Source organism: Anomalospiza imberbis, chromosome 4 (genome assembly GCF_031753505.1).
Source record: "Anomalospiza imberbis isolate Cuckoo-Finch-1a 21T00152 chromosome 4, ASM3175350v1, whole genome shotgun sequence".
Classification (NCBI taxonomy): Eukaryota; Metazoa; Chordata; class Aves; order Passeriformes; family Viduidae; genus Anomalospiza; species Anomalospiza imberbis.
This window is the reverse complement of record NC_089684.1, coordinates 72,975,174-73,000,555: the sequence shown is the minus strand read 5'-3', so window position 1 is coordinate 73,000,555 and position 25,382 is coordinate 72,975,174. Positions and strand designations below refer to the sequence as shown.

At 46.4% G+C, this 25,382-nt stretch overlaps 1 protein-coding gene across 3 annotated transcripts in view; it reads left to right on the top strand.

Annotated features, from left to right (window-relative positions):
• Positions 1 to 25,382, top strand: part of ATRN (attractin) — a 146,653-nt gene extending 121,271 nt beyond the window's left edge. Inside the window, exons 27-29 of one of the 3 annotated variants that reach the window (XM_068189187.1) lie at positions 7,201 to 7,308; positions 20,420 to 20,534; positions 22,008 to 25,382. In XM_068189187.1, the coding sequence (XP_068045288.1) occupies positions 7,201 to 7,308; positions 20,420 to 20,534; positions 22,008 to 22,132 (348 nt within the window). In that variant the 3' untranslated portion in view covers positions 22,133 to 25,382. Of the gene's footprint in view, positions 1 to 7,200; positions 7,309 to 13,400; positions 13,781 to 18,242; positions 18,511 to 20,419; positions 20,535 to 22,007 lie in introns of those variants that run through there. The other 2 variants (XM_068189188.1, XM_068189189.1) reach the window with 2 other exon arrangements.

The window sequence follows — 25,382 nt, the reverse complement described above, 5'->3', positions numbered from 1 at the left end:
CCAGCTCGTAGTGCCAGGAGGCTTTTTCCGAAATACAAACACTCTGTGCTCTGCAGTGATCCATGTGGCTTTGGTCACCAGCTGAAGGAAATCGCAGCAGAAATAAGAGATGCCCTGAAGAGGAGAAACATCCCAAAATATTAGTGCTGACAAGAGATTTCTGCTTAGGGGGGAAATTGATGGTCTGGTTTTGTTTGAACATGCTCCTGTCACTTCTGTGCCCAGTGCAGCTCCTCTGGGGGAACTTGCAGATGGCCAGTTCCAGCTGACCAGTTGGATCACTCACCTCTCTGTGTAGGACACGTCAGATGGGGCTGGAAGCCACAGACATGGCGTTGGCAGACCATGGAGCTCCTGTGACAGGGTCTTCTGGGGAGTTGGTGCTAGAGAATTAACTTGGTTTTATATCCCATAGAAGAACTGGTGGGAGCTTGAGCAAAGATGAAGCTGGAGTATCAAATTAGATGAAGCTGGAGTATCATGCTTAGGATACCAACCCATTGGATCAAACCTTCTGTTTGGCAGGGGGTGGAACTGGATGGGCTGTTAGGTCCCTTCAACCCCAACCACTCCACGATCTTGTGATTCTATCAAGCCCAGATCTAGGAGAGTTCAGCCTTATTTAAAAAAAGGCCACGACTGGTGTATGGAAGCTGTTCTTGTTTCAGACTCCAAGGTCTCTTTCTGATGGTAGGCATCAGCTATACAGGTATCTAATTTAGTTATTTGGAAAAATCAGGGAGAGATTGTGTAATTTTTCCAGAGGAGCTCTACTCAGTCAAAGCTTCATTGTGCAATTGTGTAATTATCAGGTATTGGTGTATATTTTAGTCTGCATGGACTAGATCCTTCTGGTCTTTTAAAAATGATCTCATTCTTCTTATTAAAGGTCAGGATTTCTATGCCCTCCTACTGGGCATGATTATGATGAATAACTTGCTTATCTTAATCATCCCTGAATTAAATATCTTCTGTCATTTCAGCGTGAGGCAACTTCCCAGCAGCTTTGCTTTCTGGTTTGTTATAGTTTTGAAGTGTGGAAATGCCTGTTGAGAAGGATTTGAACATTAATTCTCTCCTCCTCTCTCTTTCAACATAGCCTGCAAAGTCAGTTACAAAACTAATTAGCTAACATTAATATGTGCACTGCTCTAGGGGCTTGAAAACTTAATTTTCAGTGATGATGAAAGCGTCGGAGAAAATTGTTTGTTTGTTGACTTATATGGTAGTTAGTGTAATTGTAGTTAAATACTTTAAATCACTTAGTTGAGACATTTGTGGCTCATCTTCATGGAATATTTATGGCTTGCATGTTTATTTTTTGCTGATGCCAACTTTTATTTTGGAAGGTAACTCCCTTTCCCCCAAGGTCGCCAAGTTATGATGACATAAAGCAAATGTTCCTACAGCAGGATCTATATGTTACTTCCAAGTAATGTGCAGTGATTCTCCTATGGAGCCAGGAAGCTCATTTTGTTCCCCACCTGCCATGGCAGGGACACCTCCCACTGTCCCAGGCTGCTCCGAGCCCCAGTGTCCAGCCTGGCCTTGGGCACTGCCAGGGATCCAGGGACAGCCCCAGCTGCTCTGCACCCTGTGCCACTACTTCACTACTGTCCTCCTGGAGTTCCTACTGTTTTCCTTCCTGGTGTGTTTTCCTTCTTCAAAAAAAACCCAAAAATTGTGACAAATTGCTCATATAGATACTGGAGTTCCTTACAAGTCCTAGATCACTGTTTTGATAAGCTTGTTTTTAAGGCCATTCTTCATAAGGGGCAAATAAAATCCAGAATCTGTGACTTTATTCTGGAAAAATCACCGTTACTTCATCTCTGAAAACACCAGAGCCCCATCCCCAAAGCTGCCGGGGCCCTGTGCTCATGGAGCAGTCTCTGCAGGGCACCTGCTGAGACGGATGTAAGCAGGATGGTTATATGGAGCCTCGTGGCTGCTTTATGGTGGAAATAAAATGTCCAGGCTTTTCCTGTCAGGAAACACGCCATAGGTTATATTAGTCAATTAACCTGGTAACCTGAATAGCTGTTTGTCTTCTCTGAGAGAGCCTGCACTACTGCCTGCCAAGGCTTTCCTCACTTCCTCGGCAGGTTTTTCTCCCATCAGTAACACACTCTTCATTTTAGATTGTCCATTACTCCATGTGTGTGAATTAAAAATATTCCTGGTAGGAATCACTTCATTTGAAGGGTTTCAGGCTGGGTTGGACTGGGCTTGGAGCAGCTTGGTCTAGTGGAAGGTTGTCCTGGTTTAGGGTAAATTTGGGAGAATGTTGTAGATGTGCTTACCACAGGAGAAAACCTCCAAAGGGGTTCCTCTAGAAAGGAAATTCAAGCGTCCCTCCCTCACCTGGCTTGGGAAAAGATTTCCTCGGAGAAAAGTGGGAAAAACTGTTTATTTAACAGGCAAAGCATTCACCCGCACAAAGAATGAATAATGTCAAACAATAAAGCCTCCTGGCGCTCCCAAAGAGAGACAAACTCAGCCGCCCCTCCGCGGGCTGCAGCTCGGCCCCCTCAGTCTCTGATCAGTCCCTCCCGCTGGGCCTCAGGTGGAGCTGCCAGAGCAGGTGTGAACAGCTCCAAGGGAAGAGAAAAACCCAGTCCAGGGACCTTCTCTGCCTCAGCGAGCTAAAACTAACTAACAGCAAAGGGCAGCTCTGTCCTGCTGTCTGTCTGTGCTGCAGACAGCACAGTCCAGGAGCAGGAATGTGGAGCGGTGAGGGCAGTGTCTGGAAACAAACTGCGCGCTTCTTCTCTCCCCCTTCGCTCTCAGAACCAGCCTTAAAGGTGCAAAACTTATTTCTGGGCTAAACGGACAAATGGGGATACGAGCACCATAAAGTCTCCCCAGGAGAAAGGTAGAGCATAGTAGGGGATGGAACAAGATGGTCTTCAAGGTGTCTTCCAACCCAAACCATTCCATAGTTCTGCGATATGGAAAAAAGTCTCACTCAGGGCAAATGAAAGGCGTGCACATTCTCACAGTTTCCATTTATATACATATTGAAGGCCAGAGGTGTATTCCAGGACAGGCTTTTTGATGTGATTTCTTTCTAAGGCTGTCAAACACCTTGCCTTTAAAATCCTCTTTGGGACTAAGTGACTTGAAATATTCCCATGTTGTCCTATTAATCGTGTCGTCTGGAAAACCAGAGTTCATTTAAAAGAGTATTGAGATTCATTACTTCAAATCTCAGAAAGCCCATCATTAGGAATGAGGGAAAGGCAGGTTCTGGAGTATCTAGATAACAGCTGCTGACCTGTAAAGCCATGCTCAGCCTCTTGACTGGGGAAAAGTCACATTTTCTCGCTTACAGCATCATAAAATCTTTTAATTAAAATTTTGACACACGAAACAAGTACTGAAGGATAGATATGTGTCTGGATTAAACAGGCATGGTGCAAGCCTTGGGGTGAAAAGAGACATTGAAGTTATAGAACAATTATTTCTAAAATTAGTGTTTAATTTTTAGGGGGAACTTTGTAACATGACTTGTGCTACACCAGAAGCTGGTGTTAGGAAAAGGATGTTCCCTTAGGCATTTGCTGCTTTGGTTGCATCCAGGACCTCTGATTTCATCTGGTTTGGGCATTTTTATGTTCAGGTGAGAGCCCACCTGCAGAGCTGCCCCAGCCCTGGGGCCAGCAGCAGGAGGACGTGGAGCTGCTGGAGAGAGCCCAGAGGAGGCCCCGGAGCTGCTCCAGGGCTGGAGCCAGGCTGGGAGAGCTGGGAATGTTCCCCTGGAGAAGGGAAGGCTCCAAACCATCCTGTGATTCCATATTCTCAAAGCTACTTTTGACTTCAGTAGGAGTCGCGTTGCCAAATTGCACATTTTCTTTAGTAAAATAACTTCCTTTGAAGAACTAATAGCTTTTAGTTCGTCAGTCTCTTGGACATCTTCATCAGGACAGCTTGTTCATTGATTTTATAGCCATTAAACAAAGCACTTTGCAATAGCTGAAGGGGACAATTACAGGAACAACAACCCAGCAATCTGTTTCACACTTGCTTTCGTCTGCAATCTGCTGGTGTGCTTTAAATACCCGAACACTCCTCGTGTCCTTTTTCCCAAGTGTGAGTTACACACAAGTTTGCTTACAAGCACTCCATTTGTGTGGATTTGTTGGGTTTTTGCTTCGTGACAGTATCTACAATCTGCTCAAAATGCCTTTTTTTCCCCCTTTCTTTTTTTCTTTCAAAAATTAAGGAAAACTTTACCACATGCCTTTTACGGCAGTAAAAGTTTAGTTTTTTTTAGCTAGACTGAGAACCATAGAAGCTCATACACGCCCCAGGCTTATCTACAGTGACCTCATCACGCCTTGCCTGCACCCCCCAAGTTACAGAGACAGTCCTCTGCAGTGAAAAAGTCTCAAAATCATAGGTGATTTGGCAAAGCAAAGACCACAGAAGGCTCCCAGAGGGTGGTAGTGAGTGGCATAGGGTCTGCTTGGAGGCCTGTCTCCAGTGGTGTCCCCCTAGGTTCTGTACTGGGCCCAGTGTTGTTTGGTTCATCAGTGATTTGGGTGAGGGGTGGGTGGCTCCTGGGCAGCTCCCGGTGGCACAGAGGTGGCAGGAGCCCCGGGGAATCTGTGCTGCCCTTCAGATGGAGCTCGACAGCGGGGAGAGATGGGCAGAGAACCTGCTGCAATTCCACAGGGACAAATGCAGGGTCCTGCACCTGGGGAGGAGCAGCCAGCAGGTCCTGGTGGACAGCCAGCTGTCCCGAGCCAGCACTGCCCTGGGGGCAGCAGGAAGAGCAGTGCCAGCAGGGCAGGGGGGATCCTGCCCCTGTGCCCAGCCCTGGAGACACCTCTGGAGTGCTGTGTCCAGCTCTGGGTCCTCAGCATGGGAGGGAGGACATGGATATCCTGGAGCAGGCCCAGGTGTCCCTGGCTGTCCCCAGGTGTCCCTGTGTGTCCCAGTCTGTCCCCAGGTGTCCCTGGCTGTCCCCAGGTGTCCCTGTGTGTCCCTGGCTGTCCCCAGGTGTCCCTGGCTGTCCCCAGGTGTGCCTGTGTGTCCCAGTCTGTCCCTGTGTGTCCCAGCCTGTCCCAGTCTGTCCCTGTGTGTCCCAGTCTGTCCCTGTGTGTCCCAGTCTGTCCCCAGGTGTCCCTGTGTGTCCCAGTCTGTCCCTGTGTGTCCCAGTCTGTCCCCAGGTGTCCCTGTGTGTCCCAGTCTGTCCCCAGGTGTCCCTGTGTGTCCCAGTCTGTCCCTGTGTGTCCCTGGCTGTCCCCAGGTGTCCCTGGCTGTCCCCAGGTGTCCCTGTGTGTCCCTGGCTGTCCCCAGGTGTCCCTGGCTGTCCCCAGGTGTCCCTGTGTGTCCCAGTCTGTCCCCAGGTGTCCCTGGCTGTCCCCAGGTGTCCCTGTGTGTCCCAGTCTGTCCCTGTGTGTCCCAGTCTGTCCCTGTGTGTCCCAGTCTGTCCCCAGGTGTCCCTGTGTGTCCCAGTCTGTCCCTGTGTGTCCCAGTCTGTCCCTGTGTGTCCCTGGCTGTCCCCAGGTGTCCCTGGCTGTCCCCAGGTGTCCCTGTGTGTCCCAGTCTGTCCCCAGGTGTCCCTGTGTGTCCCAGTCTGTCCCTGTGTGTCCCAGTCTGTCCCTGTGTGTCCCTGGCTGTCCCCAGGTGTCCCTGGCTGTCCCCAGGTGTCCCTGTGTGTCCCAGTCTGTCCCCAGGTGTCCCTGTGTGTCCCAGTCTGTCCCTGTGTGTCCCAGTCTGTCCCCAGGTGTCCCTGGCTGTCCCCAGGTGTCCCTGTGTGTCCCAGTCTGTCCCCAGGTGTCCCTGGCTGTCCCCAGGTGTCCCTGTGTGTCCCAGTCTGTCCCTGTGTGTCCTTGTGTGTCCCAGTCTGTCCCCGGGTGTCCCTGTGTGCAGGAGGGCAGAGCAAGCCCAGCAATGGCCCCAGAGCCACGGGCAGGGCCTGAGCCCAGGAAGGGGGTGGCACTGGATGGTCCCTAAGGTCCCTCGCAATCCAAACCATTCTGGGACCGGGTGATTCTGTGCATTAGTTCCAAACAATGTTGCTGGATAGCAGCACCTTCCTTTCACTCTCTTCTGTGATGCAGGGGGATATTGGGGCACGATGTATTTTGTGGGGTTTTCTGTGGTGCTTTTTGAGTGCTGTAAATGATCAGTTCGGGCTTGGAGTGTCAGATTGCCCAGAATTAATGGGAAAATGCAGGTGGCAATAGTGGGAGTTCTAGAGAGCATTTGGTGGTGCCTCAGTCCAGCTTAAAAATAGAGGATAACTGGTGTTGCTGTAATAAGCAGTGATGGTAAATGTGTAAATCTGTGTGAAAGCATTGGGCAGTTTCTGCATTTAAGGTTAAGAGCACTGGATTTGCTCATGCTGCACAAAGTGTTTGCCTCCTCCCTTATTAAACAGAGACACAGAGTCCCATTGGAACCCTTGCCTTATGGAATTCTGGCTTCTGCCTCCCCTGTCAGGCTGTGTTGTCACTATCAGAGATTAGTCACTGGAGCCAAAAAGAAGTGTGTCCACAGCTCAGCTAAAACTGAAATGCTATTTCCAGCCCAGCTGTGTAGAAAATATCTGGTTTTTGTGTGTTAAAAAGGGGTAAGCTGTATTGAAATGCTTAGAATTGCTTAAGAGCACAATAAAGAGATGTCTTGTGTCATGAGGGCTTGTGGGGATTTGCCCAGGAAAAGGTTTTTTATTTTAATAAAACATTTTGCAGTAATGATATGTTTGCCATTTTCTGTGTTCAGCAAGGAAACAATAAAAAAAGGGGATTATTCAATAGAAACCTGACAGTGTTTTGCTGGTGCTGTTATAAAAAACAGCAACTTCATTCTTACAGAAGTTACGTACAGCTGCTAGTTTAATTTTAAAATGATTCCCACGAATCCTATGGAGTGGGAATCAGACCGGTGATGACAAACAACAGCTTAAAAAGTAAATAACTGCTTTATGGAAACTCAGTCAGATAATTTTCCCTCCCATATGTGTCAGGCTCACATTGTGCATTCAGCTTTACTTCCAATAACTTCTTAAATTGTAGTAATGTGAATATTTACCATTATCTGTATTCTTAAGGCCATTAAAGCCCTGGAGGTTATTTTTCCATATTCATTGATGTCCCATTGTATTGGGCAAAACCTTTTAGATACATTTGTCTTTCATCTTTGTGTTGGAACAATATGATGATAATATTTTTCTGTTTAATAAATTAGCAACTACTGCGTGAGATGCAACAGATGGCAAGTCGCCCCTTCGCCTCCATCAACGTTGCCTTAGAAACAGATGAAGAGCCACCAGATCTCATCGGGGGAAGCATAAAGGTGAGAGCTGGGGCTTTGGGATGGTCCTCACCACGGTTAACCAGGGATGTTTTACACAGTAATTCCAAATCCTCTCATTTCTGTATATACCTGCAAGAAACTGTAAGTCCAGGAGGTGCAACAGGTACCATTTTAATTTGCTTTTATCCCTTTAGATATTCACTTATAACTCTTGGGCTGGTTTATATTAATGTTATACTGATGCTGGGTTTGAAGTGTTGGGTTTGCCTTGTTAGTTTGTATGCTTTGAAATAGAGAAGAATTTCAGGTTTATACCAGAGAATACTGGGCTGGAAAGAGTAGTAGGTGCTGCAAATAGAAACCCTTTCCCATGATATCTCAAGACAAACGTGAATATAATCATGTTTGTGTACTGTATAATGTTAACATATTGCTGATAACAAATATATATTCCAATATATCTTGTGATTAGCAAATAGGGGCATGAAGAAATCATGGTCATACACCTGGCTGGCACATTCTTACACACAACATGTTGAATTTTTAGTGAAAGCATATTTAAGAGGTGATGAATTAATTCAAAGGTCTTTTTGATATGATGCTTTGACCAGCACAGACTTTTCTACAAAAAAGAAAAAATTAAGAACCAGAAAACACTGATTATTTTTCTTTCTCATCTAAGGCAGCTGGATTGTTTTGTTTTATTTAGACTGAAGTTTTTTGCAAGTTTTTCTCATTAGGCTTTAGGGTTAAGAAGGGCAGATGTAGATTAGATGTTGGGAATAAATCCTTGCCTGTGAGGGTGTGAGGCCCTGGCACAGGTGCCCAGAGCAGCTGTGGCTGCCCCTGGATCCCTGGCAGTGTCCCAGGCCAGGCTGGACACTGGGGCTTGGAGCAGCCTGGGACAGTGGGAGGTGTCCCTGCCATGGACAGGGGTGGCACTGGGTGGGCTCTGAAATTCCTTGCCACCCGAACCATTCTGAGATTCTATGATTAGTCCAGGTACTAAGTTTCTCATACTCTTACTATAACAAGAGAGCTAATTATTAAAAAAGAAGAGACAAAACTAACCTCTATTTTAATCATTGTAAAGCACATGAAAGCAGTCTGACCCCAAAACTTCTATTTGGTGAGTAATAATTTTTAATCTTGGCCCAAGTACAGGAAATGCCACCATTAAGGTTGCCTGTTTACCTTTAGCTCTTCCTTATTGTGTGACAATATGGCCTGTCGTGACAAGTTTTAATACTTTTCCTTGTGATTGGTGTCCTGCAACATGTTCTGGGTGGACACTGTGTAGAAGCAGCTTTTCAATATATTGAATCACAGAATAGTTAAGGTTGGAAAATCCCTCTAAGACCATTGAGTCCAACTACTCCCCCAGCCCTGCCAGGGCCAGCACTGCCCCATGCCCACACAAGTGCCACAACCACAGGGTGTTCAGATCCCTCCAGGGATGGGGACTCCACCCCTGCCCTGGACAGCTGTGCCAGGGCTGGGCAGCCCTTTCTGGGAAGGCATTTTCCCTAATTTCCAGTCTAAACCTCTCCAGGTGCAGCATTAGGCTGTTTCCTCTCATCCTGTCTTCTGCCTGGTTGGGAGCATAATAGAAGTAAAATAAAATTTGCAAAGGTCCTCAGTAATTCAGGTGACTGAGTATCTGGACCTCTCCTTGGATGGTCTGACTGGTTCTCCTCCCCGTTGACTTTCTTTTGACTCCAGATCATCGGATTTTCTGATTTTTTTATAATTTCCCTGCTTCTGTCATGAGGTGGGTACTGGGAGTCATTACCTCTAACAGCTCACCAAGACTTGGGAATCCACCCTTGCAAAATCGGATTGTCACTCACCAAATGAAACTGAACCTTTATTTCACTGCTCACCAAAAAGGCCGTGGGATGCATATGGATGTTGCATGGGGCTGGAGGCAGATCTGGGAGGATGTAGCCTGGTTGCTGATGGTTTTGGCTTGCAGTCTGCCTGTCTGGGGCCCTTTCCTTCATCTTCTTCTGTTGTCTGGAAGTAAACTAGCTAAAAACACCTCTCCTGTGGGATCAGGCCAGAACAAAGCTGTTCTAAACTTTTTGATCTCTGACAAGTTGTCTGCACTCAAACTACAGAGAGGACAAACTCTGGATCTCTTCAGTTCTGATGAGTGTGTTATTTCGCCTCTTGTTCTCCTGCCCTCATCTTGTCTGGTCTCCTTGGATTCCTCTGGAATGGATGGAGAAGCTGGTTTGAAGCATAATAAGACAGACTGTGGAGAAATATCCTATTTTAGACACAGAAATCATTAGGAACTGGTAATCGCCTCTGTGCTGATAACTCAGATACATGTTTCTTAATCAATTTTGGGCACAAACAAGGTGGTCTGATTCATGCAATGGCACAAACCCTGTACAGTAATCTGGAGCTGAGGAGATGACTGTGCACCTGAAATGTTGTGCCAATGGGTAACTTCATAAAATCATCGAGTCAGTGTTTTGGGTTGGGGGAGAGCTTAAAGATCATCCCATCCCAACTACCTGCCATGGGCAGTGACCCCTGCCATCATCTGCTGGCAGGTGTGGCTGCAGAACAAGGGTGCCTCTACATGACAAGGAGAGTTACTAGATTTGATGGGATTTATGTCGTTTTTTCTTGTCTTGGAGAACTTGGCTAAGGAATAAAAGTAGTCATGAAAGGCCAGAGAGGAGGCTCGGGAAGGTTGTGGGTTGGAAGCAACTTGGGGAATGATGTTTCTGAGATAGTCTGACCTGTTGGTCCCTGCAGGGAAATGAATTTAAATAGAAATGAAAAACCAGTCTGAATATGTATGGGGTGTTATGGTTTAACACTAGCCAGCGGCTTGGGTTTTTCTCCTCATCCCTTTTGCACCTGCATGGGAAAAAGCTCTTGGCAGGAGGGAGCTGCAGGAAGATGGGCTGGGGCAATACAGAACCGGACAAGTGCGCTTCTCTTTGTGGTTGCTTTGTGGTCTGGCTGTTCTTTACTCTTAGCCAAGAAAAGAGGGAAATGTTACTGTGGTGCTGGATGTTGTATCTGCCCTCCAGTTCCTCTGCCATCCACTATGTCCAAATTGGAGTCTTCATTTTAATGCAAGAAAGCCAGACTTGCATTATCATGAATTTAGTGATGCTTTTCTTTCCCCATGGGAATCAAAGCTGTTGGTTAATGACGAGTTGATTTGAAGGTTACAAAGGAGAAGTGGAAAATGGTATGTCTTGTCTGCAAAAGATTAATTTCCTATTCTATTGTCCATAGCCAGTTGGCAGCCAGTGTCAAGCTAGTTCCATCCTAAGCTAATGTTTTCCAGCTGGACAGTATTAGAACTGCGTTTTCAATTAGTAGTTTTCCTGGGGTACTTAGGAGTAATAGAAAGTGATTTACCTGCAGGGAAGCAATTCCTATTAGAGGCTGCAGCTAGGCAACACGTAACTAGCTGCTTTGGTTTATTTGCCACTCAGCAAATACCCACTGAATCACAAATCTACCACTAAATTTGCTTAGTTATTACAAAATTTGTTGGCTTCTCTCTGCAGCTCTTTGTGCGTTCAGAGGTGCTGAATATTGCAATTATTTTTCTAAGTGTGCTTAACTTCCTTGGGTGCCTGGGACTCATCCAAGTGTCTGAACTGGTATTGCTGTAGCTCAGGCTTTTTTAGGGCTTGTTATCGGAGTAATCTAAGTCTTGTAATCCTCTGCAGCCATGCCTAGAAGCTTTCCTGAAAGAATTTGGGAAGTTTATAATTTTGACATTGATTTCCACCTATCTTGAAGTTGCTAAAGGCAAGAAGTTACCTTGGAAAAAACATGCACAGCCTAGCAAGCAAGTGCTGAGGTTGAGCAAAGCACTTGCAGGGTCAACAAGAAAATGGTTGCATTGGGAAAGAATGCTCCTCAAGTTGGAAAAATATTATTTCGGAATCTTTTAGAGCAGAGCTGGAGCAGTCTTTGCTGTGCTGTGTTCAGGGATCCAGCACATGAAGCCAGTGCTAAGTGTTGATTATCTTTGCATCCATGATCCTTAGTTTCCTAAAGGGAAAGGGAGAAGCATTTGGTGAGCAAAATCCTTATGAAGTTCATTTAGTGTGTTCTGTACCACTGTACCAATTTGCATTTAATTCTGCTGTTTGAGGGCTTCACTGCAAATCCCGAATCAGACAGCGAGTTGATTCCTTAAAAATAGCAGATAAATAGATGGGAAATAGCATCTTATTCTAGTAATTAGTTTGCTTTGTTATGGGAAAAAGTGCTTTTGAGTGGTTTAAAGGCTGCCAGAAGATCCCATCTGTTCGTGAAGTGCAGAGCTAAAGTGATGAGCTGATTTGGGAGTGGGTAGGGGGTACCACAGATTAATTAATATATTTTCAGTCTCTTTGTATTTTGCATCTGAATGATACCCTTGTTAAATTCCTTTTATATTGCAATGAAGTTGCAACCAGCAGTAAAGGAGCAGAGAAATGAGTAGTAAGTCCTGTGGCACAGGGTGCAGGGTTTGGGGAAGCTGCAGGGTGAAGAATGATTTGAAATGAAGCATCTGCCAGCTCCAGCACTTCTACAGGGTGAATTCATGTTGATTTTGACATGGAGCTTGATTTTGGGCTGTTTCATGCAGTTGAAGTTCAGGGAAGAACTAAAGGCCAAGGAACTGATGTTTTTTACAGCTTTTATCCTGTTCTGGTTGTCACTCCTGATGACTCACTTTCCCCTTTACTTCACATGTTGCTGACCTGCTTTTGGTCCGTCAAATTTGCTGGTGGACCAGCTTTTGTGACGTCTCCCAGCCTACTCACCTTCAGTGAGCTGGGTTAGTGTAAGCACGGCAAGGACAGCCCCAGTGAGCTGAGCCTGGGGGTCCTGTGCAAGAGGAGGATTTGGAAGGAGGCCAGGCATGAGGTGTGATGCAGAAAAGCCTCGTCAAGCAGAAATGACCAGGCTGTGTCAAATCATAGAATTGGTAAGGCTGGAAAAGGCCTTTATATCACCACGTGCATTCATGAACACAGCACCACAACTGTGTTCACCATTAAACTGTCTCCAAGTACCACATCCACAAGGTTATCGAACATTTCCACGGATGGTGATGCCCATTTCTCTGGGCAGCCTGTGCAATGCTTCGCAACTCTCTGCATGAAGAAATTTTCCCTAATACCTAGTGTAAATCTCCCGAGTCACAACTTGAACCACTTTCTTTTTGTCTGATCAAGATGTGTTAGAGGAGGACAGAGCAGCTTAGGGTTTTTCAAGGATGGTACAAATAGGATGAAAGTCATTCCTATCCTCAGAAGGATAACAGTTGCAGGAAGGGGATGAAATTGAGGGATGGGGGAAATAAATGGAATAATCCTGGTCTGCTGTGGCAGTTGCTGGAGATGGATCACATACAGCCTATGAGACCAGCAAGGCCAGTGTTGTTCTGCCTGAGCTGGCTAAGGTAGGCTCTGGGTTTCTCAGCTTGCCTTTGGAAAGGCAGTTTAATTTCTAAAGTCTTATTTCTGGGCGTTCTGGCAGTTACTGGTTCCAGGAGCTTTTCCATACGTTAAGACAGAGGAATTCCAAGGCTGCCTGTGTGTAGCTGTCTCTGTCTTCAGCAAAACCACTTCCACTCTTTAGGCTCCCTCCTGGAGCATCGAGGTGACAAAGGAATACACAGGGAGGACACCCCAGTTTGTACTTTCTATTTGGTGTTTCTTCCTCTTATGCTGGCCCACTTTTAGGGCATGGAAAAGTGTGGGATCTCCTTTGAAGGAATGCCAGTGGTAGGAAGGGAGCATTCCCTGGGCAGCTGAGGTGTGTGAAGCGGATTAGCTGCACTAGAACTCCACAGAGGCTGGCTGTGATCCCTCCTACCAAAACTTCGATAAAAATAGCTGATAAAACCTTCACCTAATGAATTATTTCCAGTAAACAAGTGCCCATTATCTTGTTTTCATTCCTATTGCAAAATTAGGGAAAAAAAACTAGGGGAAACTTTTTCTACTCCCATAATATCATATATAGATATTTGGAAGGGAGCTGTCAAGAGATCAGCAGACATATCTGTTAAGCCTGCCTTGTATTTAGGGAACGTTTGGCTGATAAATGATTTTAACTAGTTTTAGGGTTGAAGACTGTAAACATTTCCGCAGGTTGGACCCTGATTTTAGCTGATAAGGAGGAATTTGCTGGAAGGAGAGGAAGGAGCATGAAGCTTCCCACAGGAGAAGGATTTTCTAAGTTCATTTTTTCCCTCTAACGAGCATCTCTCTGATTGAAGTACTAATAACACTAGGAGCTTCTCAACAGCATTATCAAGGACTTATTTGCATTCATTTATGCCAAGTAGTTGTTTTGTGTGTTGTGTTTGCAATCTTCATCCAGCTGTCCCATTTTGTTGGGTTTTTTTACTTCTCTGTTTTCCTGTGCGAAAACCAGCTGAGTGCTTGAAAAGCACTGTAAAGGTCCTGCCCCTTCACCTGTACAAAATCAAAATAAATACCCACCACTGCCCATTTATATGCACGTCTCCCCGATTTGCTCCCCGTGGCCTCATCCATCCCTCCCTGGGGTGTGGCTGGGAAGTGACGGAGAAGGACGAGTGTGGGAGGTGAAGGAGAAGGATGAGTGTTGGCATCCGTGTGTGGCCAGGCTCAGACAGTGACATGAGATTTGGTCATTTCAGGGAAACTGCCTTGGAGATCCAAATTCACCTCACAAATCCCTCCCTTCAGCCTGAGCTGGAGGCTGGGTGCTGCTGGGCTCACACGAGCCCTTGCCAGCACAGAGCAGTTGTAAATAAGGGGGGAGCAGCCTCGGGGCCCCGTGGGGCTGGTGGCACATGGGCTCCAGATCCGGGCTGCTCACATCTGTGTTCTCCACTGCAGGCTGCTAACATCCAGCTGAGGCTTTGAATGTGAGTGTTGTTAGTGCAGCAACCCAGTTCTGGGACCAAGTCAGTTCATTCCCTGGCCCCTCTAAAATTCCAAGGTAGCTATCAGGGACAAGGTAAATGTAAATTTTTAATCTAAACTCATTTACTGTGAATTATTGCTACAAGTTCATTCATCTCTATCTTGCAGGACACACATACTACCCTGAGAATATAATTTTTAAAGCTTAATAATCTATTTTTAATAGGAAATTGCTTGTAACTTGTTTTGCAAATGTTCACTCAGATTTTAATGGCACAATTTAAAAACTTGCAAATGGAATTTGACCCTTTTTCTACAGAGTGAAATCACCTGAACAAGTAGAATCAAGTAATAAAACTGAACTGTTTGGGTAATGTTCCTTTTCTCATGCACCACCATAAGATATTTTCTTTATTTTAATTTCCTTCCTGGAAATTGAAAACCATGTAGGACTTACTCGATCAAACCACAGAAACATGTTTTCTTGTTAAGGAAAAAAAATTCTCTATGGTATTTTTTTAATACATCTTGAAACGCAATATGCCGGCAGTGTATCACAGAACCTAAATAAAACTGAGGCTATGTTTGTGAAATTATAGAGCATATTTATTGTTCTGGCCATTAGTTTTATGTGACACATTAACTTTTTGAATTTGTCAAGTAAAAGCAGCATAAATAGAAATAATGAGATGAAGTAAAAATGTTTAGGTTGGGCATCACACAATTCATCCTACTTGGGGAAAGTATTTGGCTGTGAAATCAACTCCCAAGGGAACTGCTGGTGTATTCCACATCTGGGTCACCTAGAAATAGCCCAGACAAATTCCTGGGAAATGCCCTGTTCACGTGGAAAATCCTGCTGGAGAAGCTGGACTAACGAAATCACCTAATCTGTCTCTTACTGCCTTTACTGTCTATAATGGTTTACACATTTTGCATGCTAAATACACATCAGAACTCAGGAACAACAGGAATTACTTGGCTTTTAGTGCTGGCTTGGACAAGTAAAATCATCTGTGGAAAGCAGCTGACAGCAGCTTTCACTGCCTCTGGGGACACGGGGCTGTGTCACCACTGCACAGAACCATGAACTGCCTCTTTCCACCCCGACAGGGTTCCGGGCTGGGAGGGCTTGACTGGCTCTCTGCTGTTTTTTGGACATTTGTACCACTGTGATTCTGGGAGTTCCTGGGGATTTTCCCATCATGTCCATTGATAGTTGCTTTGCTGTGGAGGAGCATGGAAAGCCCCTTGCAGGGAAGGGTTCAGGTTATTCAGTGCAGGGGAGGGGGGACTCTGTCCCCGTGTCCCCCAGGTGAGAGCCCACCTGCAGAGCTGCCCCAGCCCTGGGGCCAGCAGCAGGAGGACGTGGAGCTGCTGGAGAGAGCCCAGAGGAGGCCCCGGAGCTGCTCCAGGGCTGGAGCCAGGCTGGGAGAGCTGGGAATGTTCCCCTGGAGAAGGGAAGGCTCCAGGCAGAGCTCAGAGCCCCTTGCAGGGCCTGGAGGGGCTCCAGGAGAGCTGGAGAGGGACTGGGAACAAGGGACAGAGGGACAGGACCCAGGGAATGGCTCCCACTGCCAGAGGGCAGGTCTGGATAGGATATTGGGAATTGGGAATTGCTCCCTGGGAGGGGCTGAGGCCCTGGCACAGGGTGCCCAGAGCAGCTGGGGCTGCCCCTGGATCCCTGGCAGTGCCCAAGGCCAGGCTGGACACTGGGGCTTGGAGCAGCCTGGGACTGGAAGGTGTCTTTGCCCATGGCTTCAAGATGAGTTTTAAGGTCCCTTCCAACTGAAACCCCATTCCATGGTTCTGAGATCAGCTCCGTGAATTTGTCTCTCCAGTGTGCTGGAGGCACAGCCATCCATATTTGTTTGAGGTGCCTCAGGGCAGGGCCTGATGGCTCAGCCCGCTGCAGCTGTCTGTCCATGGCCATTGACTGTGCTCTTTGCCCACCCCCTTGAGCACCAGGGCTTTGTTCTCCCCTCTGTATCTGCTCCCACGATGGGACTCTGCTGTTCAGGCACCTCTCAAAGCAGTCCTCTTGTGCTGAGTGTCTGAAGATGTACCTTATTTGAATAGATTTGAATAGATATGTCTACTTTATTGTGCCATTAAGCCTTCAGTAAAAAGGAATCACTTCTGTAATTCAGCAGTGGGTTTATCAAAACCTCTGAATGGAAGTTGCTGGTAGAGGCAGGTTTTAAGCATCTGATAGAGGTTATTACAAAGTTTGGGAATACACCTATTTTATGTGTCTTTTCAAAGTTTACCCTTAAGAGCCATCTCTCACATCTGATCTCTGCTTTCCAAGTCCACTCAAAATCTTGTAGGAAAATGGCTTGGATCTGCAACAAAAGAGGATATGGAGCTGTATCAGGAGAGGTTTAGATGGAGATCAGGAAAGGGTGCTGGCACTGCCCAGGCTCCCCAGGGAATGGGTAAGGCCCCGAGGCTGCCAGAGCTCCAGGAGCCTTTGGACAGCGCTGCCAGGGATGCCCAGGGCGGGATTTTGGGGTGTCTGGGCAGGGCCTGGGGTTGGGCTGGGTGATCCCTCTGGGTCCCATTCAACCCAGGGGATTCCATAATTCTATGATAAGAGCACTCAGAAGCCACTTGAGTGGGCAAAGAAAGGAGACCTGAGCTCTTCTGAGGTCTCCCCACCAAAATTCCACTCGATATGAAGCCAGCCAGCTTCTCCTGAGACTCTTCATGTCCTGGTGGCACCTACCTAGGTCACATCAGGTGACAAGCAGGGCAAGGCAGGCAGGGCTGGTGCTGGGCGAGGTCTGCAGTCCAGGTCACAATGAAGCTGCCGGTTGAAATCTCACATTTTCCTCCCCGAGTGCAGAACCTGGTCCCTGGCTCCAGCGCTGGCTCTGCCTTGCAGAGGACACAGTGCGTCCTTCAATCCCGTGAAATTTCTCTCACCTCCCTGCTCCAATTCCAAATTCCTCATCCCTCACTGGCTCTGAGTCATTCCCTCCCTGCTCTGTCTCCCGCCCTGCGAGCAGCGCTCAGAGATGAGATGCACAATGAGTCACAGTTCAGAAAACAGGTGCCTGAACTGGGGCTGTCAAAAATAAATGTGCAGGACTTGATTCTTTAGGTGAGTTTTTGTTGTTATTAACTGCAGCTTGTCTCAGGAAAAGCTGGATTTGATGGACAATAGGCCATTTTTCCCCTTTTAGTTTTAAGATGGAGCTTAGCTGCAGCAAAGTGATGTCGTGCTTAATTCCTTCCAAATTAGTTTGCAACTGCCTGACAGATTTTGGGTGCACCATTATCCTTGCTATGCATGGTTGAGAGAATTAAGGTTCCCCACGTAGGGGAATATTAATAATATTTTACTAACACTCATCTTTTTTGGGGTTGTTCAGCCTGGAAAATAAAAGGTTTTGGGTTGACCTAACTGTAGCTTTTCAGTACCTGAAGGGCCCACCAGGAAAGATGGAGAGAGATTTTACATGGGCAAGGAGTGACAGGACAAAAGGAATGGCTTCCCACTGCCAGAGGGCAGGGATGGATGGGATATTGGGAATTAGGAATTGTTCCCTGGGAGGGTGTAAGGCCCTGGCACAGGGTGCCCAGAGCAGCTGTGGCTGCCCCTGGATCCCTGGCAGTGCCCAAGGCCAGGTTGGACATTGAGGTTGGAGCAGCCAGGGACAGTGGGAGGTATCCCTGCTCCCTGCAGGGCATGAGATGAACTTTAAGGTCCCCTCCATCCCAAAACATTCCATGATTCTGATTGTTTTCTGGGCAGGTTGACAATGGAAGGAAGGAGGCTCAGGGCTACATCCAGCTATGTGTGCTGTGGAACCAGGAGAGCAGAGAGGAGGAAGATGTGTGACCTTGAGGACCAAAATAAAAATTCCATGGAAAGGGAAGATTGTGCCCACAGGGACTCATAATGAGAGTTTCTGCTGCACACTCAGGGTTCATTAGTTGGAAAGGGCAGAGGAGGAGAGAGGGTCTTGCCTGGGGCTGAGAGATGAGCTAAATTCCTCTGCAAGTCCCTTCAGCTCTGCGACTGAGAGCTATATAATGAACAACTTCTGTTTCTTTCTATTTTATGATGTGCAGGAGACCCAGTGTGGTTTGGATACCACAACAGAGGCATGGTCAGAGCCTGAAATGCCTCTCAGGTCACTGGGGGTCAAGAACAAGGTGCAGAGAGGGGCTCTTGGGGACCTGGAGGAGGCAGTGCTTGTGTTCAGAGAAGGAATGCAGGGTGTTGCTCTTCCAGTTGATCCAAAAGAAGGCTGAGATGTAGAGCAGGGTAAAGCCCAGGGAGAGGAGGGTTAAGGCACAGAAGAACGTTAGACAGATGAATAAATTGGAGTGTGAATGATTTGAGGTTAAAAGAAAGTTTCTGGTGGCAGAGTGGTGAGATCCAGACCAGGGGATCTGGAAAGGTCTCACAGAGGTGATGGCACAGGCTGAAAGTGTAACTGCTCCTAAAGCAGAGAACTGTGCTTTTACATGCCTGCGTTAGTGGAGGGCTGGATTTGGTGACCCCTGAGATGGGTTTTCCAACATCCTGTTTCTGCAGGTTGACTGGAGGATGGTGAATGTGCTGCTGAGCATCCTCATGGGTTGGGAGGGACTCTAAAGGTCATCTTTCCATGGTCTGCCATGGGCAGGGACAGCTTCCACTGTCCCAGGTTGCTCTCTGTAACGCAAGTGCCATCCTCCAAGCTCTGGAATTCAGCTGAACTGTTTTATTAACAGTAGAATAAGTAAGATACTTGAGTCTCTCCAAAAGAAAATCAGCTTTGTGTTGGGTTCCCCATAAAGCAGTTCCTTCTCCGTGCTCTCTCCGTTACCTCTGGCAGTTGAGTCTCTGGGATACAGCACCAGGGTGTGCTTGTTTCCTTCTGGGAAAAGCTTTACTCTGAGTTTGGTCCCTTTGTTGGGGGTGGGGAGATGAAGAAATCTGCTGTCATAAACCAGGCAGGCAGCAGCTTCCATCATCCAGCCTATGCAGCACGTATTTATCTGCCTGGCACAGACCAGCAAACACTGCTGCAATCATTGCAGTAAATGGGAGATATGGAAAGTTTTAAGTTTCATTTTGCTTGCTGTTGTCTCCTTTTGTCTTTTTTATTGAGCAGCAGTAATTTAACAGCATGTTTGACTTCTGTTCGGGCTTTTTCATGGCTTACATTGCATTGAGTTTCTGTTGAATATTTGAGTACTGTGGTGTAGTTTGATGCCTGATGGAAAAAGAACTAATTATTTCATTAACACCCGAGTGGAATTTGTCCATACCAAACAAGAAAACAGAAAGCACTGAGGTATTGGGTAAAATAGTGTTTCTCGGCTTTTTTAGCTGATGTGGAACAAAAGAAGAAGCTCTCCTGAACCTGTACTCATTGGTGAACACTTGCATCCTAATCTGACTGTTATTGCAACCCACAGTAGCACTGATCCAGTGTACTTGTGTTGGGGTTGGGGCCCAGGTGAGAACATACTTTAGTTTCTGGGCTGGGCTGTTGCATTTTTGCTTTCTAATGACATGCTGGAGTTGGCTGTTGATCATTCAGGTAAAACCTTCACAAGAGTGCAGGGAGAGGGAGATGGTCACAGACACTTGAGGGTCAGCAAGGAATCCAGTCTTCTGCTCCTCCAGGGAGAAAGCTGACTGCCTATTATACATCAGAATCACAGATTCAAAGGGCCCTTAAAGCCCATCTAATTCCCCTGCCATGGACAAGGTCACCTTCCATTACACCGGGCTGCTTCAAGCCCCATCCAACCTGGCCTTGAACAGTTATTTTTGTTCTTGGGAAAATGTTCTTTACTGTGTTAGTGCATAGAGTGCTGTTAAGGTGGTACATGGACTTAAATTCTGGAAATAGTATTTGGAGTATCGAATCACCGTGCTGGTGCGTGCTGATATCAGTGACAGGCTGCTGATGGGGTCGATGGAACAAAACCCTCAATCCTGTTGATTACATAAGCTGCTCCTTTGTTATTGAATTTAGGGAGAAATACAAGCCTTGTGTAGTGCTTGACTTTTTAATAGCCTGATTTTTATTAAGTGAATGTGTTTTCTTGTGATGACTCGTGTTCAGATTGTTGCTGACAGTGGTTTTAGCTTTGCTGGCTGTGTGCTGGAAATGTGCCCAGCACAGCAGTGTGGTTCATGGTGGTTCATGCCCTGGGGCTAGTAGGAGCTGAAGGAGCGATGCTGGGGGAAGAGGGAGGGTGTAATGCTGTTTAACATTTGTTTTCTCCCACTGCTTCCCTCGCTGCAGACTGTACCAAAGCCGATCGCGCTGGAGCCCTGCTTTGGCAACAAAGCAGCTGTTCTCTCCGTGTTCGTGAGGCTGCCTCGAGGACTTGGGGGTATTCCACCACCAGGACAGTCAGGTGAGGATTACTGTTGTCTCTGATGGCTTGGAATTAACTCTGTACTCCTTCCCCAGCCTTACAGGTTCACCTTTCCTGATCCCACAGAAGCTGCTGTAGCCACAGTTCAGCTTGGGATGTGCTCAAAGTATTTTAGGCTCCCTGGTCTGGGCCCTGCTGGCTTCCAACATGAGTTTTGAGTTAATTACTAAGGTCAATTGATGGATGAATTTTTGATATTGGGCTATGCTTTAATTAACAGCTGGGTGGGGAAAGAGGGATCTGGTACAGGCATGTTTGCAGTAGTTACCTGTGAAGGTAACTTGTCACTTGGCCTATCTGACTTCGTTCCCAGCTCCATTTACAGGGGAACATCAAGTCACAGAACAGTGGAAAGATTTGAGTTTGAAGGGACCTTAAAGCCCATCCAGTTCCATCACCTGCCATGGGCAGGGACACCTTCCACCATCCCAGGTTGCTGCAAGCCCCGTCCAGCCTGGCCTTGGACACTTCCAGGGATGGGCCACAGAGCTACGTGTGCCAGGGCCTCCCCCCTCACAGGGAAGAATATCCCATCTAACCCAGCCCACTGTCAGTCTGAAACCATTCCCCCTTGTCCTATCACTACAAGTCCCTTCAGAGCATCTCTGACCTCCTCTTAGGAGCTCTGGGCAAAGAGCTTTTCCCCATCCAGCTTAAGGTTTCCTTGTTCTCAACCCCTTCCCACCTCAACCTGGTCTCAGGGCACTGGGACATCATCTCCTGGGCAGTGTGGGATTTAACTGGGGTTCCCCAGTGCCCATGGAGCTTGGTGAAGCAAAGGCTTTAGAAGGAGAGTATCAGGGTTTGAATTGGATGGTTTGGTGTTGAGCTGGATTGAGCTAAGTCTCAGATGTGGTTTGTCTGCGAACAGAGCAGGGAGGCCCTGGCACGGGGCCCCCAGAGCAGCTGTGGCTGCCCCATCTCTAGAATTTTCCAGGCCAGGTTGGGGAGGGCTTGGAACACCCTGGGCTAGTGGAAGGTGTCCCTGCCCATGGCAGGGGATGGAACTGGATGGGCTTTGGGGTGCCTTTCAACCCAAACCATTCCAAGACTCCCTGATCTGCCATGAGGAGGTTGCAGAGGTGATGTATCCACGGGAAGGGCAGTGAAACCTCCACACACATTTGCTTTCAGGTTTATTGTAGTCCATCTACTAATGCAGAGAAAGGCACCTTCAATATTAATGGTTCAGACTTCAACATTTAGAGTTTCACATCCAGTAATACCCACTCTTATTGCATCTTTTCCTCCTGCTGTTGCTTCTAATTAAACACGCAGTATTTCAGCTCCTTTCAGAATATTGGCTGGAGTTTAATCCTTGGGCCACAACACTTTTCTAGTTTATTAAAAAAATTCTACACATTTTGTGGCCTGGAGGGGTTCTCTCAGCTCTTTCTGAAGGGCTTGTTGCCGTGGCTGTTCTGGTGCCTGACTGTTGGTTCTGTTGCCCAGGTCTCGCAGTGGCCAGTGCACTGGTGGACATTTCACAACAGATGCCAATTGCCTACAAAGAGAAATCTGGCGCCATCCGAAATCGGAAGCAGCAGCCCCCTGCACAGCCAGGAACCTGTATTTGATGCATGGACATCAGAAACTGTCTAGGGTTTTAAACAAAATGAAAATGTAATACCAAGGAGGAGGAAGATTTCCCAATTGTGTCCCAAGAGACTAGAAGCACCCGGAAAAAACCACAACTTCCTTGAACCCAGTTTTTTTCTCTCATCTACGTGCTAGTTGGCTTTATTTGACAACTGCTCCACTTAAGTTTTACTGACACATGGCTTCAGATTGCTCCTTTGTTTTCTTCAAGTTTAAAGCAAAATGATTTTGTTGCAGGTGTGGTGAGGTCCGATGCCGCCATTCCCGGTCAGTGTAAATACAACAGTAGTCCAATGAATGACACTCAGGTTTCTACATGGAAAGTGCTTTGTAGTTCATGTATTTATCAAACTGTACAAAAAGAAAAAGATCCAGTGTTTACAGGTGTCAGCTCTCAACACATAAACACTACTGTTAATCTTCAAAGCATCTTCATTCTTTGTTTTCTTTTCATATTTAATTGTTCCCTCATTATTTCAGTGGAACTCTCTTCCAGGCACAGCCTTTTTGTAGTCATGGTCCAGGAATGCAAAAGCTGGGATGGTTTAAAGGTTGATGCTGCTCAGACCACATGAAATAACTGGAAAGCTGGATGTTGCTTTGGAAAGACTCAGTGTTTACATAGTCTTAACCTGCTTGGAGTACACCACACACAAGTGCCTAGACGTGAACAGATCTAGGGAGTGAGGAGACTGCTACACACGCTGCTTCTTAACATAATTAAATTCCTTTAAAGGTATGTATACTCACATCTAGAGTCACCCAAGGCCCTCTGTGTCCTCTGACCATGTAGTCAGTGGAAAATCACATTTTCCTGACCAACCAAATACTCACCCAGGTGCAAATATCTGGAAGGCAGGCAGAGTTTCAGTATCCCATAAGAAAACTCCCGGTTTCACCAGCATTTTCATAGAAGCAGTCTGTGTTCCACGTCAGACACATCACTTTTTCCTGATTTTGGCCTCTTTCCTCCCCCTTCCCTCCCGCCATCCTTCTGGATGAGAGCTGAGCTTGGAGGCATTGCTCCTCAGTGGTTATGGTTTGCTCCATCTTCTTACAGGGTGTAAAAAGCAACACTTCGGGTGCCAGATCACTTGAGGATGACGTAAAAAAAGAACTTGAAATAAAAATCAAGCAGAGCAGCTTTGTTTTGCCACAGGTTTGAGTTCTACACGATCAGATCCTGATATTTCCTGTTGGGCTTGAGCTCTGTTAGAGGCTGAAGAAGTTGCTGGTTGGTGAAAGGATGAGACTTGCAAACAGCAAAGAGAAGGTTTGGCATTTGTGGGGTGCATGAAACCATCTGAACTGCTCTGACAAGCTGGGATTGTGGTTTGAGGCTCAAGGTTGGGCTGAGCCCACCCATCTGTGTGTGGTGGTGTCCAGTGTGTCCCTGGAGCTGGGAATGTGACACAGGGCCAGGGCCACAGGCCGTGGTGGGGCTGCAGTGGGGGGAAGGTGTTGGTGAAGGTGCCAGATGAGGTAACTATGGCTCCATCACAGTAATCGTGGTTCATCCAGGTCCCTGAGCTGCTGGGCTCTGCTGAGGGCATCTGATATTTAATAAATGAAGAAGGGACATGTAGAAGGGAAGTGCTCTTGGTTCTGGCCAGGCAGCACCTTTCCAAACTGAAACCCAAATAACTGCTCCTTTTCTGTGCGTGTTCTGGTAATCAGTCACATATCAGCCATGCATTTCTGGGGTGGTTTTTTCCTAACCATGTATTTTGAAGAAACTCTTTGGAGCCTGGCAGCATTGCAATAAAAAGCTGAATTGCTGTGTGTGTCCAGACAGTAGTGATGGGAAGAGCCTGATGGCTTAAGGACTGTGGTGGATGATAATTCTGATTTAATGTCATTTAACAAGTGCAATGGGACTGCAAAAAAAAAATATTGGGACTGCAGAAATTATTGGAAAAAATGCATTTTATATATAAATATATATGAATGCATCTGTTTCTAAACTAGAAGTTTCAGTGCTCTGTGGGAAGAAGGAATTATGATCGGAAAAGGGTTGAGATTTGTCTTAGAATGAAGGGATTTAGGCAATTTAAGTTTTACCTGATGCACGGATTACCTCAGACAGATTCATCTCCTGATAATATTTTCTAACTTGCTCAGTGATAGGGTTAATCTGAACTGGAGAAATAAGACTGGACTAAAATCCCTCCCCTGGTACTGTGTATTTTCAGCCACGATGCACATCCTGATGTTTCCGGATTTCTTCTTGCTGTTTCTGGGAGGAGAGCTGCCAGCCCAGATGGTGAAAGCCTCTGTGCTTGAGTTTCCCTCTTCAGGACAGCTCTTGGGCAGGTGCTTGAAGTTGTTGGGTTTTCCTGATCACAAACAGCTTTCAGAACTCTTGGCCTGGAGGGCTGATAGATTTTTACATGAATTAAAAGACATAAATACGGAGTTTGGAACTTTTTCTCACTTCTGGAGAGCTGGGCTGTCTGGTCTGCAAAGCCTACAGTGTGCCAGGAGTGTGGCCAAAATGAGGTGTCAGATACTGAAAAAATGAGCAGAAATGATCAAAGTCAAGGTTTATCAGAACCAAAAAAATGTAAATAGAGCAACAAGAGTTACTTATCTAACTAAAAGGAACTGGCTCCTTTAGGATGTAGCTCTACCCTGCATCTGATCTCCATCCTGATGAGGGAGAAGAGAACTCTCATACATAGCTCTGCTGCAGTTTCATCCCAGCTTAGCGGTAAACAGGGAAAAACATGGGAAGGGATAGGGGAAGGAGGAATTGCTGGGAGTTTATCACCAGGCCAGTATCAAAAGTGAAGGATTTTTGGGTTTATTTCATTTGGAGGTGAGCTGGGGGAGAAAGAACAACCTTATTTCATGGGAGAATCTGTAAATAAATGACAAATGACACACAGATTTTGCACTTGTACATAAACTCTACAGAAACGTGCAGAACATGGAGAGATTTAAAGTGTATATAAACCAGGAAAAAATATTGAATGTATTTTTGATTATTTTAAATTATGTATGAGTTTTGTCTTAATAACTCCTTCATCTGATCAGCAGTAGATAACTCCAGAGCTTTAAACACCAGATTATATAGTGATATCTTGCAGAGCAGGGAGGCATAATTTGACTTGTGTGTGTTCAAATGTATTTCACTTAAATGTAGAAACCAAGTTAAATAATGGCTTTTCCATTTGAAAGGGGGAAAGGCAACATTTGGATACAAGTAATAAACGTCCTTAAAGTGGT